Source organism: Leuresthes tenuis, unplaced genomic scaffold (assembly GCF_036924035.1).
Source record: "Leuresthes tenuis unplaced genomic scaffold, fLeuTen1.0.hap1 SCAF_6, whole genome shotgun sequence".
NCBI classification, from domain to species: domain Eukaryota; kingdom Metazoa; phylum Chordata; class Actinopteri; order Atheriniformes; family Atherinopsidae; genus Leuresthes; species Leuresthes tenuis.
Window position 1 is genome coordinate 19070767 of NW_027325360.1, and position 15143 is coordinate 19085909.

Below are 15143 nucleotides of genomic sequence, written 5' to 3' on the forward strand. Positions count from 1 at the left end.
GCTCTCTAAGCGGGCTGTAACAGCTGCGGTATATCCACAATGCTGCTGCTCGAGTCCTGACTAGAACCAGGAAAGATGACCATATTAGTCCAGTGCTAAGGTCTCTGCACTGCACTTCCTGTCGCTCAGAGAATAGACTTTAAAACAACTCTGCTCGTGTACAAGTCTCTTCATGGTGTAGCGTCAAAGTACATCTCTGACATATTAGAGGCATATGAACCAACTCGGACTCTGAGAACCTCAGCAAGGGGTCTCCTGCTGGTGCCCAGAGTCAGGACTAAACAAGGCAAGGCTGCTTTTCAGGTTTATGCTCCTAAAATCTGGAACAGTCTTCAAGAAGATGTGAGACAGGCTTCAACTCTGACAATGTTTAAATCCAGGCTGAAAACAGTTATATTAAGCTGTGCATATGACAACTGAAAGTATTTTATCTGCACACTTTTAATTGAACTAATTAATGATAGTTTTTTGGAATGATTTTATTTGCCTTCTTGTGATTTTATGCAGCTGTAAAGCACTTTGAATTGCCTTGTGTACGAATTGTGCTCTACAAATAAACTTGCCTTCCCTTCAAGTACACTGAAGTGTGGTAAACAAACAAAGAAACCTCATTAATTACATTTATCAGGTGGAAACTGGCACAGACATGATTAGACTGCCTGTACAGTTGACCATGTGTGTGCATGTATGTGTGTGTGTGCGGGGATTGAGATACGGCTATATTTTTATTGAAGTTCCCCTGTAATGCAACTCATTGTCAGAGCCAGAGCAGCAGCCTGAATTGCTTCTGTCAGATGAGCACTCCCAGCATGCACTGCTTTGCCCTGGTCTACGCAATGCTGCACTGGCAGCACTCTGGCAGGATTCTGGGGTGTCTCAGTTCAGAGGTAGCTGCGTATGGAATGAGGATTTTTACAGGACCAGCAATGCTTCAGTCTGCACCGATTTCAACTGCTGGTAACTGAACTCCAGAAAGAGCAAAGTAACACTTATTGTAGTTATACTATAGCTACAACTGTGAATCGCGAATACGCTATATCTTTAAATGAAGTATTTTCTAGTGAAAGGTGGACAAAAATGAAAAACAAAAAATGTGGGGTAAAATTGGAGAGAAGTGAAGAATTAAAGGCAATGTATGTGCCTCTTAGGTAGAGTTTGTTCCACGATTCATGACCCACACAGAGAAAAGAGGGAAAAGGAATGTGCACTATGTGCAGCAATGCTATTCACTCAGGACCACAATCCCAGAACTATGTGGAATGTGTCCTCTGACTGCCAGTGACTGAAACCTACACTGGTTGAACAACTGCAGTACACAGTCAGTGGTCGTGTACTGTCACTTCCAATCAAAATCAAGTGCAGACCAAAGCACAGGTACAGCGGGGGAAAAGTGACCTGTGCAGTGCTGCTATCTCAGTGCTAAAAACTGACTCATATACTTCAAAATTCTAACAGACACGCCGATGTGTGCTGCACACATTTGGACATCAAAATTTAATCTCAAAACACTGATGTTATAAAAAAATACGAAGGACAAATTATTTTTCTCTCAGTTTGTGACTTGCACTGCAACATCTATTTCTCTACTGAGTTTATTTTAAATGCATTTTTCAAAGCTTTGACACCAGAGTCTAGAGAACAATTAAAGTACGGGCCTAAACAATGCCCAATATGCAGTTTCTGGATTTTTTTTTCTTCTTTTAAATACAGAAATGAATGCACAAAATTATTAGTGAGGTAATTAAGAAATGGTGCTATCACATATTTAGTCTAGCAAAGCAGCTCCAACTCCTCCGTTTGCAACAGTCTCAGCACATTTAACTATTTTGATGATATTGGGTGAAGTTGTGAAAAAGAAAATGATGCTATAGCAGCATCCACGGTTAGAAATGATGGACCGTTTATATCAGGGGCAAGTAGTGGGATTATGTAGAACAAAATGTTTCAAAATCCAGAGTTAGGGAATTCTGCTTGATCCAAGTGAGAGCAACAAAAACTGAGTTTCAACATGGATGTGAAGTCGAAGCAGCAGTGCAAGAACATGAAGTGAGTGTTCTATTCATTTTCCTACTGTTTAATGTTTTAATATTGCCAGTTGTGCTTGTGAACGCTGCCTGATGTGCAGCATCGAGCGACATTCCCAATTGCTCTTGTAACTGAATTTATAAACCACATTCAGTTGTAAACATTTTCAGATGTTTTGATGTAACCAGCAGGCACCTATAGATCATTCTCAAAACAAGGTGCGTAAATCCATCCGGCAGGGCTGTTCATAAATGCTGTTAAGCGTTAGGAAACACCATTAGGCGTTGCTAAGAGCATTAACAAACACCTACTGATGTTTACGAGCATTTACAAACTAGACCATTGAAATTGGGACATCTGCTTGAAGGTAAAATGAGAAAAATACTGTGACCTGCATAGATAAAGTGTCTCCATCCATTGAGACCCTTTACAGATATTTAGATCACACTAAAAGGGGGGTTCAAACAACAGACATATTTCAAGTGATGCAATTGCTTAGCTCTGTAGTGGCTCTCTGGATGTGGAAAAACAACTGAAAAACAGCCTGTGAACTGGCTGAACTACCCGTTTTTTTTTCTTCCTATAACATTATTCTATACATATATATATATATATATATATATATATACTTTGCTGCAAATTTAATGTATTCTTCCTGCAAGACACAACATTATTCACAATATCCATAACAACCTTTTGGATTTATCATACTGCTGAGAGAATGGTAAGTTGTCACAGACAATAGTTTTATTGTCTATGTATGACATTTGTGTTAACTGAAATGTGTATTCACTGGATCCTACTTTACAGCATGGACACACAGAACTGAAGTGTCTCTGGGATTTCTTAGGGGATGAACAACGAGGCTATCCTTTTCTTCGCTCTCTGGCAGCTTGTGCCTGATGAAAATGTAAACCTTTACACGGCATCAAATATGAAAGCTTTTTCAAGATGTACTACGTTTTCTGATCCTCCTGGTGCCAGTCGTACATATATTTATATATATATATTATTTATATCACAATCTGTAACATTTTATCCCCAGTTTAACAGTCTGCAAAACCACCAGATAAACATTCACTAATCTGTGTTTTATTACAAATTGCTGCATGCAGAAAGCAAAAAATAAGTATCTGTGACTGAGACACACCACAAAAATCTGATGTTTAGCACACAGACACAAACCAGTGAACATAGATCCATCGAGGTCAGTTGCATCGAGAGCTCCTCCACATCTGCATGGGCCAGATGCCAGAGGCCTGTGTGTGCAGGGGTCCATTCCGAGGTCAATACTACAACACTGTAAACTAATGGTCCAGCAAATTCCCTCAGTCTTGCTCCCTCCACTCCTCCTTCTTTCGCTCAGTCTGCTGTTGCCCTCCATCTCTCCTGCTCTCTGATCCCCTGCCGCGCTGCAGAAATGAGAAGCAACCGAAGGCTCAGCAGCGCCGGGCCGGCTCTGCTCCTCTGATACACACCACTGATAAACAAGGCTGCTTGTTAAGAGGCAACAAAACTTAAACCTGTCTTTTAATCGAAAGCGTTATTTTTTTTGTTTTACCCATTCCTTTCTCCTGTTTTGGCTTTGGCAGTAACGCCCCCAAAAATCATCACTCTTAAAGTGAAATGTGAGCACAGATAACTGTGTGAACCGCTACAGCGAGTCTAAGCTAAACAGTTTAACAGAGAAGTTCTAAAGTTTGCTGGAAAGATTTCACATTTCTCCACCGTCAGATACTAACATCTCTTGTACGTGTGGATTTAAAACAGTAACCACAATAAAAAAAAAGAAGAAAATACATGTGTATATATTAGGATAAAGCTTTAAGTCAGTATCTCATCATCTCAACGTCGTATTGTTGCATTTTAAGCTTTTACACTTATGAAAGACAATGCTTCCATATTTTGTGATCAAAGTTTCCTTTGATGACGGCGCTTACAGATGTTCAAACGCCTGAAACGGCACCTCATGACAGAAGACCCGAAACCATCAAGGGCAACTTCTGCAGAACAAGAATCCGCTGCGTCTTACAAGCTTATGCTTACAAGCAGAAACACACACACACACACACACACAGATGGATGCAAAAGTGTTCATGCGGAGTATCTTTCTGGCCTGGAGCAACCTCTCTATCTCTGCTTCAGTCAGTGTATGCGATAAGGCAGAAATAGAGCAGAGCCCCACTGTTCAGTCCTTTTCATATTGATTCAGAATAAAGAATGGGGCTCTTGGGAAGGAGATGAACACTCACTCACACTGTTGACAAACATGAGTGAACTGGATTCAAAAGACACAACAAATGAGTGTCTGTAGCTGTGAGTGGAGAGATGTGATCTATCCTGTCTTTTATGGACATCTCCCTTTGACAAATTACCTTACACTATTCAAACAGGTGACAAGAACAGAAAAAGACAAGCTTATCTTCCTATAGCTGCCATACTATTACACTCTCCCTCTGGAGTCTCTCTGTAGTCTGCTCCAGTCACAGTGATGGTATACCATTATAAACACGTGCTCCAAATTCATGAACTCTGTTCACTGACTATTCTTGCCCAGAAAGTAATGCTCAAGACCCGCTGAAGAAGGCATATTAAGCTTTCTGGGCTTGTGTGTCACACTCCACAATTGAATATCTGACTTCCTTACAAAATGACTTCAGACAGCTCGTACTTACAGTCCCACTTCCATCATTCTGTTGCTTTGTTGAGCCCCTGGGGGCAGTGTGCTCAGCTCCCTCTGTTTACCTGTACACTTAAGATCCGATCCCCTGACATAAAGAAAACTCCATCGTGAAGTTTGCCAACAACACCACAATCATTGGTCGGATTACAAGCAGCGAAGAGGCTTCATACCAGGAGGAAATCAATGATGTTGTAGCCGATGTTCAGAGAACAACCTGCTGCCAAACAGCAACGAATCCAAAAAAGCTGATTTTTGATTTGGTGAATTATATGGATAAGACGAGAAAGATAAACATCCCTGTCTATGTAAGTGGCGCCGCGATTGAGCAGGTAAGTTGTTTTAAGCTCCTGGAAATCAGTCCTTTTCACCTCACCCTGATTGAGAAAGCTCAGAAATAACTGTACTTCTAAAGGTGAGAGATATACATGGTTGCAGCATCTTTGAGAAGTGCTGGCTGTGCACATGCTCAGAAATGAATGCTACATATCTGCAAGATACAATGTGAGGATGTCTGTTAGTGGCAGTGTCGAGGCAAATGTGACCAGATGTTGGTATAGTGCCTATCCTGACCACACCCTTGAATTAGGGTCTTACATAACATCTGGGACACAGCCACTGTTGCTTTTACTCACATGGTCTTGATATCAAGGAACTGCTGACCTCCTCCATCACCCTTATTTATTGATTGCATCCTACAAATACATCATTTCAACACCACTAGAGTAATCTCGTCATGTCCCGATCGGAGTTGTGTGTCTCCATTTGTGTGTGTGGTCAAAAATACAGTATATCTCTGAGGAAACTTAAAGCTAAACTTCTGAGACATTAGATTCTTGTTAGGTTCAGCAGAGGTATCATATAGAGCTTCCTATTGAAAAAATCCAAAACATATATAACGTATATACATCTCTAGACACATGGGCTCTGCAGCAGGTGATTCTAACTGCTCAGAACAGCATAACTACCTATACACTGAACAACAGCAATATCCAGGAGCTGAGGATTCTGTGCAGAGCCCAAAGGATACTAAAGAAGAAAACCCAGCACAGAGAAAGCCTGCTCAAGCATCTACTGCTGTACCACCAGACTTTACGGTAAAGGTGCACTTCCCCCCTGTCAGGCTGTGAGACTACTGAATTCTTGTTAATAATATAAATCCTCTCACCTCACAATACATTTTCTGCCATGTAACTTTTCTTTGTTGTGCCATTAACATAGACCAACTTTAACATATTGTGATACAGCCTCTGGTCCTTTTACAGTAAGCTGGAATCTTACTCTCTGTGCAGCAGGCTTTGGGACAGAGTTTCTTTATCCAAAGCATCACAACAGAAATATAGTGCTGAAAACTAGCACCAAAGAGTCAACGTGTCAAATTTCACAGGCGATGTGCATTGTGCTATCTTTTAAGCTGGACCCATATCTAACCTATATTTACTTGTCACTGACATGTTCACCTTGAGGTCTGTCTATATAGTACCGTTTATCTGATACAGAACCGCCTCATGACTTCCATTCCTGGGTCAAACTCTTGTTATCAGGTTCATTCATTACACACAGCGCAGCCATGACAAGCATTAAACCCGCTGATTATTTCAAGCTGACGTTTAAAACGCAAATTGCGATCCAACTCTTTCTAAAATACTCGGATCGACGGTTCTCATCTCGTTAAAAAAAAAAGATGGTGACAAGATGACTGTCTGCTGCCATAAATCTCATCCACTGTAGCGGGACTCGTGGATTTCGCGCAAGACCGTCTCCCAGAAAAGCGCCACCTAAAAAAAAAAACACCGCGGCTCTGGAGCAGACAAATGCGCGGACTTTGTTTTGCCGAAAGATACGAACGCGTAGTTTCCCTCTGCATGTTCACAAAACTGCTCATTTGTTACGAAACTGAGGGTCTCGCGTCAACCAATGCGAAACTGCTGATGACTGTTTCAGGTGACATGTTCGGGATTTACAGTCGACAAAACAAACAAGCTGACAAATACCAATACATTACAAGAGGAGGATTTTACTGGCAAAATAAAAAATAAAAAAACAAACCAACGTTAAATTAAACTCCTGAAACTGAAACCGTCAAATAAGTCGAACCTTTTCGCTTTACGGACATCTAAACCCCGCCAGTAAAATGTCTTATCTTTTTTTAAATAAATGAAGCAGTCAACTTTCCAAGCCTTGCAGAGCGCTGAGCAGAGAGCTCCATGCCGCTGAGTGTATCGCTTTGTGCCCTCCCCTGCCGCAGCTCTGTGTGCGACTGCCCCCGGCTGCTCGTGAACTTCCCTCACAGCCGCAGCTTCCTCCCCCATAAATAAAACTTACTTTTCTCTGGCTTGGCTGTCGGACGGCACGTTGCTACTCTTGCCTTTGGCGTACATGCTTGCAGAGAGCTCCGATTGTCACGCACCTGTCAACCCATCACAACCTCCTTGGGCACAGCCCCGTCACCATGGTGACACAAGCAGCGTCGTCTCCCATTGGATGCCCCGCTGTTCAGAACCGCCCTCTCGCTATGGCAACCACCAGTGAGTGACAGCTGCGAGACCACGCCTGCCTCGTGGAAACTCCACCTCCTCTCCTCTCTGGTTCTCTCTATCTGGCTTTTCTTCTGCTTTCCCAGTCTGTCTATCTGAAGTCAGTCTGTCAGTCAATCCTTCTCTCATCCCTTCCCTGATTGGAGAGGTTCTCCTGTCGACGGACCCACACACAAATATACTCACAAACACACAGAAACACACATCTGCAGTCCCCTCCCTCTTATTCTCCTCTCTGAGTGCAGTGGGGGGATTTGAAACCGTCCAAGGAGGATTTTAAACAACTGGCTTTGGCTGTTCTCTCTACTGACAATCACACCCTCTACCAACTCACACACTCTCTCTCTCTGTCTCTCTCTCTCACACACACACGCACACACACAACATACTGCGCAAACAACGCAGCTACATCTCCATCAGTGTTCATTTACATAGGTGTTGTGACATCCAAACATGTGGGGAGTGGAGCATGTTGGGAACAGGCAAGCCATTACTGAGGTCCTGTAAACAACACAACCGACATGCACAGAGAGGGTGAGCAGATGTGTCCACTGTAAGTCTTCCAAGCACCGCTACAGTGCAGTTGCTCCTTGACCAAGAGGAAATGTTTGGGAAATCTGGTGATGCCTCAATGTCACATGAATGCAGTGTGGAAGTACACCAAGGATTATGGGCACTTTAAAGTGTTAACCTGACCTGTCGGAGTGGGTGGTGCACTATGTACTCGCACACATGAATTGGTGGTTGTGTGAAATTATTTGGAGCTAATGTGATCTTGCGATTGATGTATTCCAAAAACCAAAACTAATGACTGTAAAAATACTATTGTACTCACACAATTGTGTGTGCCTTTGGATATTCAGAACGGAAGGGATGTTATGTCATGCGGTTGTCCATCTTGGCAGCTAATAGAGCAGAGGGTTCAATCCACTGTCACGATGTACTCATCAAAAATCCCCTAAGAGAGTGCACAGAGAGATGGGCCACAGATTGCTGCCGCACAAATGTGAAAAGTAACACAAAACGGCTGATTCCCAGACAGTAGTAAAGTCTGGAGAGCTACTGATTTTTTTCAGTGTTTGTGTGTGTGCATGTGTGCTCTAAGGGCATAGCACAGGGGCAGCAGTGTTTATGCTTACGCAATGCTCCTGCGATGTGACCCAGTTGGAATGGATGTACGCTGCCTCATTCTCTCCTGTTTTCTCTCTTTGCCTGCCTCTCCATCTTTTCCTTGCCGTCTCCTCTCTTTCTTTGACTGAAACATCTCTCATTCTCTTTCTCTACCCCTGTTTCCTCCCCCATATGCCAAACGAATCCCCCTTCCCCCAGGAGAGAGGAGAAGGTTCTATTTCAGACAAGCAGAACTTTTTGGTTTTGGGATGAGTCCCTCGGGGCCAATCACCATGACAACCACTCACAGGCAATAAGCATGAGCTCCAAAGGATGGAGGTAGAAGAGGACAAGACAGAAGATGAGGAAGAAGGAAAAGGTTAACAGGTCATATCAGGTGAAAAAAGTCAAATCAGATGACATAGACAGACAGACAGACAGATAGATAGATAGATAGATAGATAGATAGATAGATAGATAGATAGATAGATAGATAGATAGATAGATAGATAGATAGATAGATAGATAGATAGATAGATAGATAGATAGATAGATAGATAGATAGATAGATAGATAGATAGATAGATAGATAGATAGATAGATAGATAGATAGATAGATAGATAGATAGATAGATAGATAGATAGCTTTTTGAGCAACTGGCTGACTAACTGATAGACTGACTAACCTGCAGGCTTCCTTGGTTGGCTGAATACTGTATGTCACCATGGGCAACACAGTTCTTTTTCCCTGACTGAGACTCAGTGTAAATCTGTGGTCACAATCAAAATGACACCCCAGCATGTTACACTGACAAGCATAACAACTATAGTCAGGACAGCAAATCATCTGATCCTAAAAGGGAGAGAGATATATGTGCACACACACCATCATTTTCTACATCCACTAGTATCATGAAGCATGACTCTTTGAACTAACACCGACTGACAGGTCGGTAAGATTAGATAAAACTGACAGATAAGCAGGAGAAGGAATTCTGGTTATTGTAACTTCTGCAGCTTGTTTTTTTTCTCTCTATATTTTTATGTCAGTGCATATGCAGCAGTCAACTCTTAACACTGGCAAAACTGGGGTTTTTTGTCTTTGGCACAATGAAAGAGCCAAATTGAACAAGCCAGCAAAACAGTGGTAACTGGTTTGTAAATGTAGAGGGGCATACCCGTTTGACCTATGAAGCAACTCATATTTCCAAGCCAGCAGTCCACTGGATCAGCTACTGGCTCAGCTGGTCACCACATGCTGGGAACTAGAACATCACAGCTAGCAGATCATGAGATGAGACTTAAAAGTCAGCTGATGTTTGCGTCTCTGAGGGCAAATAAACCACTCTCAAAATGAACCTGTATTCAGACCCTCATTTTAAATAGATCGAATTTTAAAGGCCGCTGTTCTTAGTTTTGATTCCAAGGTAAATATTTACTGAAGTGCACTGTCAGATAGGAGCAGATCAGTCATTTCTTTCTTTCTTTCTTTGATTTTCTCAGTGTACCCTAACAGGTTCTTCTGCTAGTTTTTGCAGCATAAAATCCTATGGCTACCTCCTGCTAACTGTTTGGTCAATGCATCCTTATCTGCCACACACAGACAAGCCACTATATTCACTTAACATACACTCACCATCACTATGAAGTACAGAGTGAAACTAAAATATACCCATCTTTCTATTGTTCCATTTCCCTCGATACTTTTCCTCCTCCTCTTTTTGTCACAATTTTTTTGCACACACTTCCATATTGTAAGCAACGCACAACTCTTCTCAGCTATGCAACAACTGCTTTGGCATTTTGGCAAACAGCCTTTGTTTAGTGAGGCTGTCGATGGGCTTTGTAATTGTAGATTTCCACCGAGAGTGTCTGTTAGCAAGGACACTAATTAGCAAACGATTAAGCGCTCACACAAAAGAGGTTCTTGAGATTAATTGCTGTTGAAGTTTACAAAAGCTTGTGGCTCAGTAAATAATTTAGTGTGAACAATAGTACACCTTGTCACATTGTCTTTTTTTTTTTTTTTTTTTTTTGTTTTCAGAAGAGTAACTGCTGATGCCAGGGCCAAGAACATATCACTATCAAACAGGAGTTTTCGAAAGTGGACCTTTATTTTTTCCTTTTCTATGCTCATATTAAACCAAGGCAACACAAACTCACTCGTGCATCCAGAAAGGATGTACACCTCTGAACATTTGTATTGTTTTCCTACTAAAAATACTCACGCTTCTAAAAAGAAAAAAAATGCAGAGGACAAACACACACACACAGCGCAACACATATGAATCACAATGACAAATGCGTGAAGGTGTATTCACACATATAAGCTCATTTTCCAACAGTAAACAAGAAAAAAGAACCACAACTCTTTGCTCAAAGTCTGTTCTGGTGTAGGGGCATCTTGAAACTGCCTGTTCCAAATAAAATGAGTTGCTCTGTCCTCCCTCTTCTGTCTGCTGAAGCAGAGGGTGTCCCAACCAGGGGTTTTGTTTATGGTGGAAAAAAATACAAATTCCATACCACTGGCTGAAGAACATAAAGCTACTTTCACACAAACTGAATACCTCTAACATAACCTGCACAGTGTGCCATTTGGGGTTAGTGGATAAGAGGTATAAACTGAACAAAATTACACACCAGTTTCTTGGTTTATCGCACAGGAATAAATAGGATTATGCACAACAGGCACTCAAACAACCTCTGCATTCAAGAAAAAAAGTTTGCCTTCAGAAACTGATGCAACAGGAAAGTAAGAGATGGAAACATCCTAATAAGTCTGATTCCACATCTCACCAATTTCATGACGTCTATAAAGGGAAGCGGTCCTGAAAATATGAGCCCTGCTGTGCCTACTCGTCTGTTCTTATGTTAGTTGACTCAACAGATTAATGCCTGTTCGCAAAAAACAGCCTGTCAGTTCTTTGTGGGGTGTCCACCAGCTAAAGTGTGTTCAGCTTGAAGTGTTGTACCAGGAAGTATTCATTACAGATGCGGTGGTGTGAAAGTAATTGCACGTACGCAAACACACACAGCACTCAAAGAAAAAAGAATAACACGTTAACATTGTATAGTTTTAAAAGCCAAGCAAAAGCATTATCTGTGCATATCGCTTTCATACAATCACACTTGTTTCTGATTTGAATGCAAGGATGCAGCTTAGCGATTTGATATCCATATGTAGGTTTGAGGTTGCTGTAACAGTTCCTTAAAAAGTTGCAGACAGTAGGCAAAAAAGAAAAAATGCACTTCTTCTCTTAGTCCATTTTATACACTATTCATACAGCAGTTAGGCATCTGTTTAACAGTATAAAACTAAAAGGGCCTCTGGCATTTCTATTCAACAAATGTTCAAAATTCACATTATTCTGATGACTGAGTTGTATGCGGTGGTGGCCACTGTCTTTATGCAATGAGAAATTGTAATGGCTTTGATGTAGATGTTGTAGATTGAATATGTAGTCACTGTAATCATCACTGCATTATTTTACTGAGGACAAAAATAGTCACAGTGATTGTGATGTACGGCATATATTATACAACATTAGGGGGCAGAGAATCAAATCATCTGAATTTCAACATGCAAAACAGACTCATTTCAGTTATTGTAGATTTAATGTTTTCAGTTAATTACACTGCTGAGATGAAAGAGGATTTTTATCCTGGGATTAGGCCGAGAAAAGGAGCAGTTGAGCCAAGGTGGAAGACTCCATCACAATTAGACATATGCAGAGCCTTTTTCTGAATTCCGAGCAGGTTTTCCATCGGTGAAATTCCTGATGATCTTTGCTGGGTTGAGCGTGTACTGGGTGCTGATGTGACTGACAGAACAGCAGTGGAGCCGTGGTCGGGCTGCCGCAGAGGACTCTGGGTAATAAGGCTGCAGATGAGTGCGACCCAAAAAAACAATACGAGGGAGAGGGAATTGGATGTGTGTGTGTGAAAGAGAGCGTGATAGTGCACCGAGTATGTACTTCTTATGCTGCCCTCCTAAAGCTCATTCTCCAATAAGTGACACAAAGAGGACAACATGCTTAAAATAATGAAGAGACAGAACCGTGGGCATTCTCCATTCTCCACACACTAATGGTTGTTTGTATATCTTTGTGGGGATCTAAGGTCTCTAACATCACACCTTAACCATAACAAGCACTCATTTTGAACGAACTAAGTTAAACCTGATCTTAAACCTTAAACTAAGTATTCACCCTGAATAATGTGATTTGTGTCCCTACATCATGACCAACAAAAAGAATCAGACTAACTGAACATTACATTCGTAATTGTGGTTGCCAGACAATAGACTTTTTCAGCAAACCAACTCTAAAAACCTACTCTATGGTACCAGCAGAACATCACTTAACAGTCATATAAGTAAGTATTGGTAGAAGCTCCTTGCCTTGTCTGGTTTTAGAACAGATAAATATTTGGTACCATATTTGCAGTTATAACTTATCAGCTTTGTCAGGTTCTGGGTCTGCTGTGCTGTGTTGGGTACCAAAAAACCCTAAAAACATGTTAAAACATTAGGTGTGATCTCTGCAAGCAAGAGGTGGCCTTTTCTTTGATTGCTTTGTAATGGATGAGGGATGGATTAGCATGATATAATAAAGAACCCTCAACTGATGACAAAGATGACAAAGAAGAGAAAATGAATGTAAGACATCTACATCTGCTTCGTCTCATGTCAAATTTTGGTGGGACGATAGCATCTTTTGAATGAATCTGATAATTTAGCCATTACTAGAAAAAAACGTCCTGCATATTTCTTGCTTTTGGGCTTTCATTCTCTGGGCTGGATCAATAAGATCCATTAAGGCACTAAAGACACAAATCTTCAAATCCTACATATAAGGGCTTTAACATGAAGCCAGGGTAAAGACTTAATAACATGCTAGTATGTATATGCTGGGTTCACACAGGGATTATAAGCTCAAAACTGAGCGTCTTCCTCCTATCAGGTCCTTTGCGTTTGACAGCCTTCCATTGGCCCTGATTTAAACAAAGGCAGCAAGGACAAACAGGAAGAGAACCTGGTCTCAAGCACATGACATGTTAATTTTCTGTTTAGGTATTTTAGCAACTTGTGATTATGATCAAACTGGATCCGTAAGCAGGAAATGAGAACTAAATAAGGAAGAGACAAGACTACGGTGTTTTGACTGATGATATCTTTTTAGTACAATACAAAGCAAACATCCCTGCTGTTGGTCAGACACACACAAAAAAAGAAAAGCGCAATTGTATATGGTTATTAAAGCATCTGACTTTCTGACTGAAGTACATTCAGTTTTATGTAAAGAAACAGACACAAACACAATGTGGCACAGATTCATGAAGCTACTCAGTACAGTGTCAAAAGTTTAGTTCTCAGTGAGAGTCAGCGTTAAGGAAGATAAGCTATGAGCTGAAAATATCCCTCCTTTTCTGACTTCTGACAGGCATTCACTTCTAAAACTTTGAAAAATGTGTGACTTTGCACTGAATCATACTTTTACCAACACCTACAGTATATAGGACAAATGTGATGAGGAGAGTCTCTTGCAGGTTGAAAAACAATGTATTTTCAGCCCTGTTAGAGTCATGACTATGTCGATGATAATGTCTGTCAATTGGTCCACCATTATTCAGGTTGAATTATCAGAAGAACCACTGGATAATCTACCATGAATATTCCAATGATAGTCCTCAGAAGATGAATCCTAAAGACTTTGATGATCCCCTAGTTTTTCCAATAACGGCCCCAGCATGCTGCAAATTCTGCGCTTTTTTAGAGACCTTCACACCTATTAGAACTGATAACCGTGAATTGAATTGAATGATTTTATCCTATTTAGGAAATAACAGACTACTCTATTTTCTAGAGAGAGAGAAAAAAAACACTCACATTTTCTCAGTGAAAATGCTTTATCTTTGGTGCTAAACAATCCCTTTCGGACAACAAACCGTGCTGTAGACATATAGAGGATCTAACATCGGGTTTAAAGCTCAAGTTACAGCCAGCTGAAAAAGAAGAGCGATCTGCCTGTGGAGCGCCTGTGTCTTCATGCTCCACTGCCTGCTTTAAAAGAAAGAGTGTTGCTCTGTTCCTCGCCGAGGTCTTTGGAAGGTGAACGGTAATTGCTAAGGGAGGATTTAGAATGACGATGACACAAAGCACCTCTTTTGTCTTAGCGAGGTAATACTCATACTCTGAGAGGAGCACTCCTTCAGACACAAACTTCATACATGAGCATGGCATGTGGGTTTGTAATTCTACTTCATTTCATTGTGTCTGTCTGCTCTGACTGACAGAGGGGTTTGTGGACTACATTACAAGGCTGTCCGGTTTGCGACTCATTAGCTGCAGTATTGTCTCTGTGGTAAATGACATCATGCTGGCTGCAGCTTTTAAAGTCTGAACACAGACAGACGGACCACAAACTGAGATGCTCTTTTAAGAAAGCATTCTTTCACTGTGACTACATCATGTAAACTTCTTAGGAAACCCCAAACAGGTTGACTTCATTGTCTGATTCACGTAGTGTAAAAGTTATAGGGGGCACAGGTTTTTTGCTGAATTAATAGACTCAAACAAAGGCTCTTTGTCTCACACACACACCGCAGATGAAATTGAGAGAAAAAAATGATAAATGTCAGTGTATGGATAGGATTTTGACAGCGAGCCTGTGCTTTGGAAAGTCAAGCGGAGATAAGAAATCTACGTGTGTTGTGCTGGAAATGAAAAGGAAAGATGCAGGGGGAGAAAAAAAAGAAACAACAGAGGATGTGAAACATTGGAAGGCATGACT

At 41.2% G+C, this 15143-nt stretch overlaps 1 protein-coding gene across 2 annotated transcripts in view; it reads right to left on the reverse strand.

The window, feature by feature from the left end:
- LOC140309986 (single-stranded DNA-binding protein 2) overlaps positions 1-7393 on the reverse strand; it is a 56013-nt gene extending 48620 nt beyond the window's left edge. The window contains exon 1 of one of the 2 annotated variants that reach the window (XM_072388079.1): positions 7031-7393. In XM_072388079.1, the coding sequence (XP_072244180.1) occupies positions 7031-7086 (56 nt within the window). In that variant the 5' untranslated portion in view covers positions 7087-7393. The remainder of the gene's footprint in view (positions 1-7030) is intronic. The other variant, XM_072388080.1, reaches the window with a different exon arrangement.
- Between the last annotated feature and the right edge of the window lie 7750 nt (positions 7394-15143).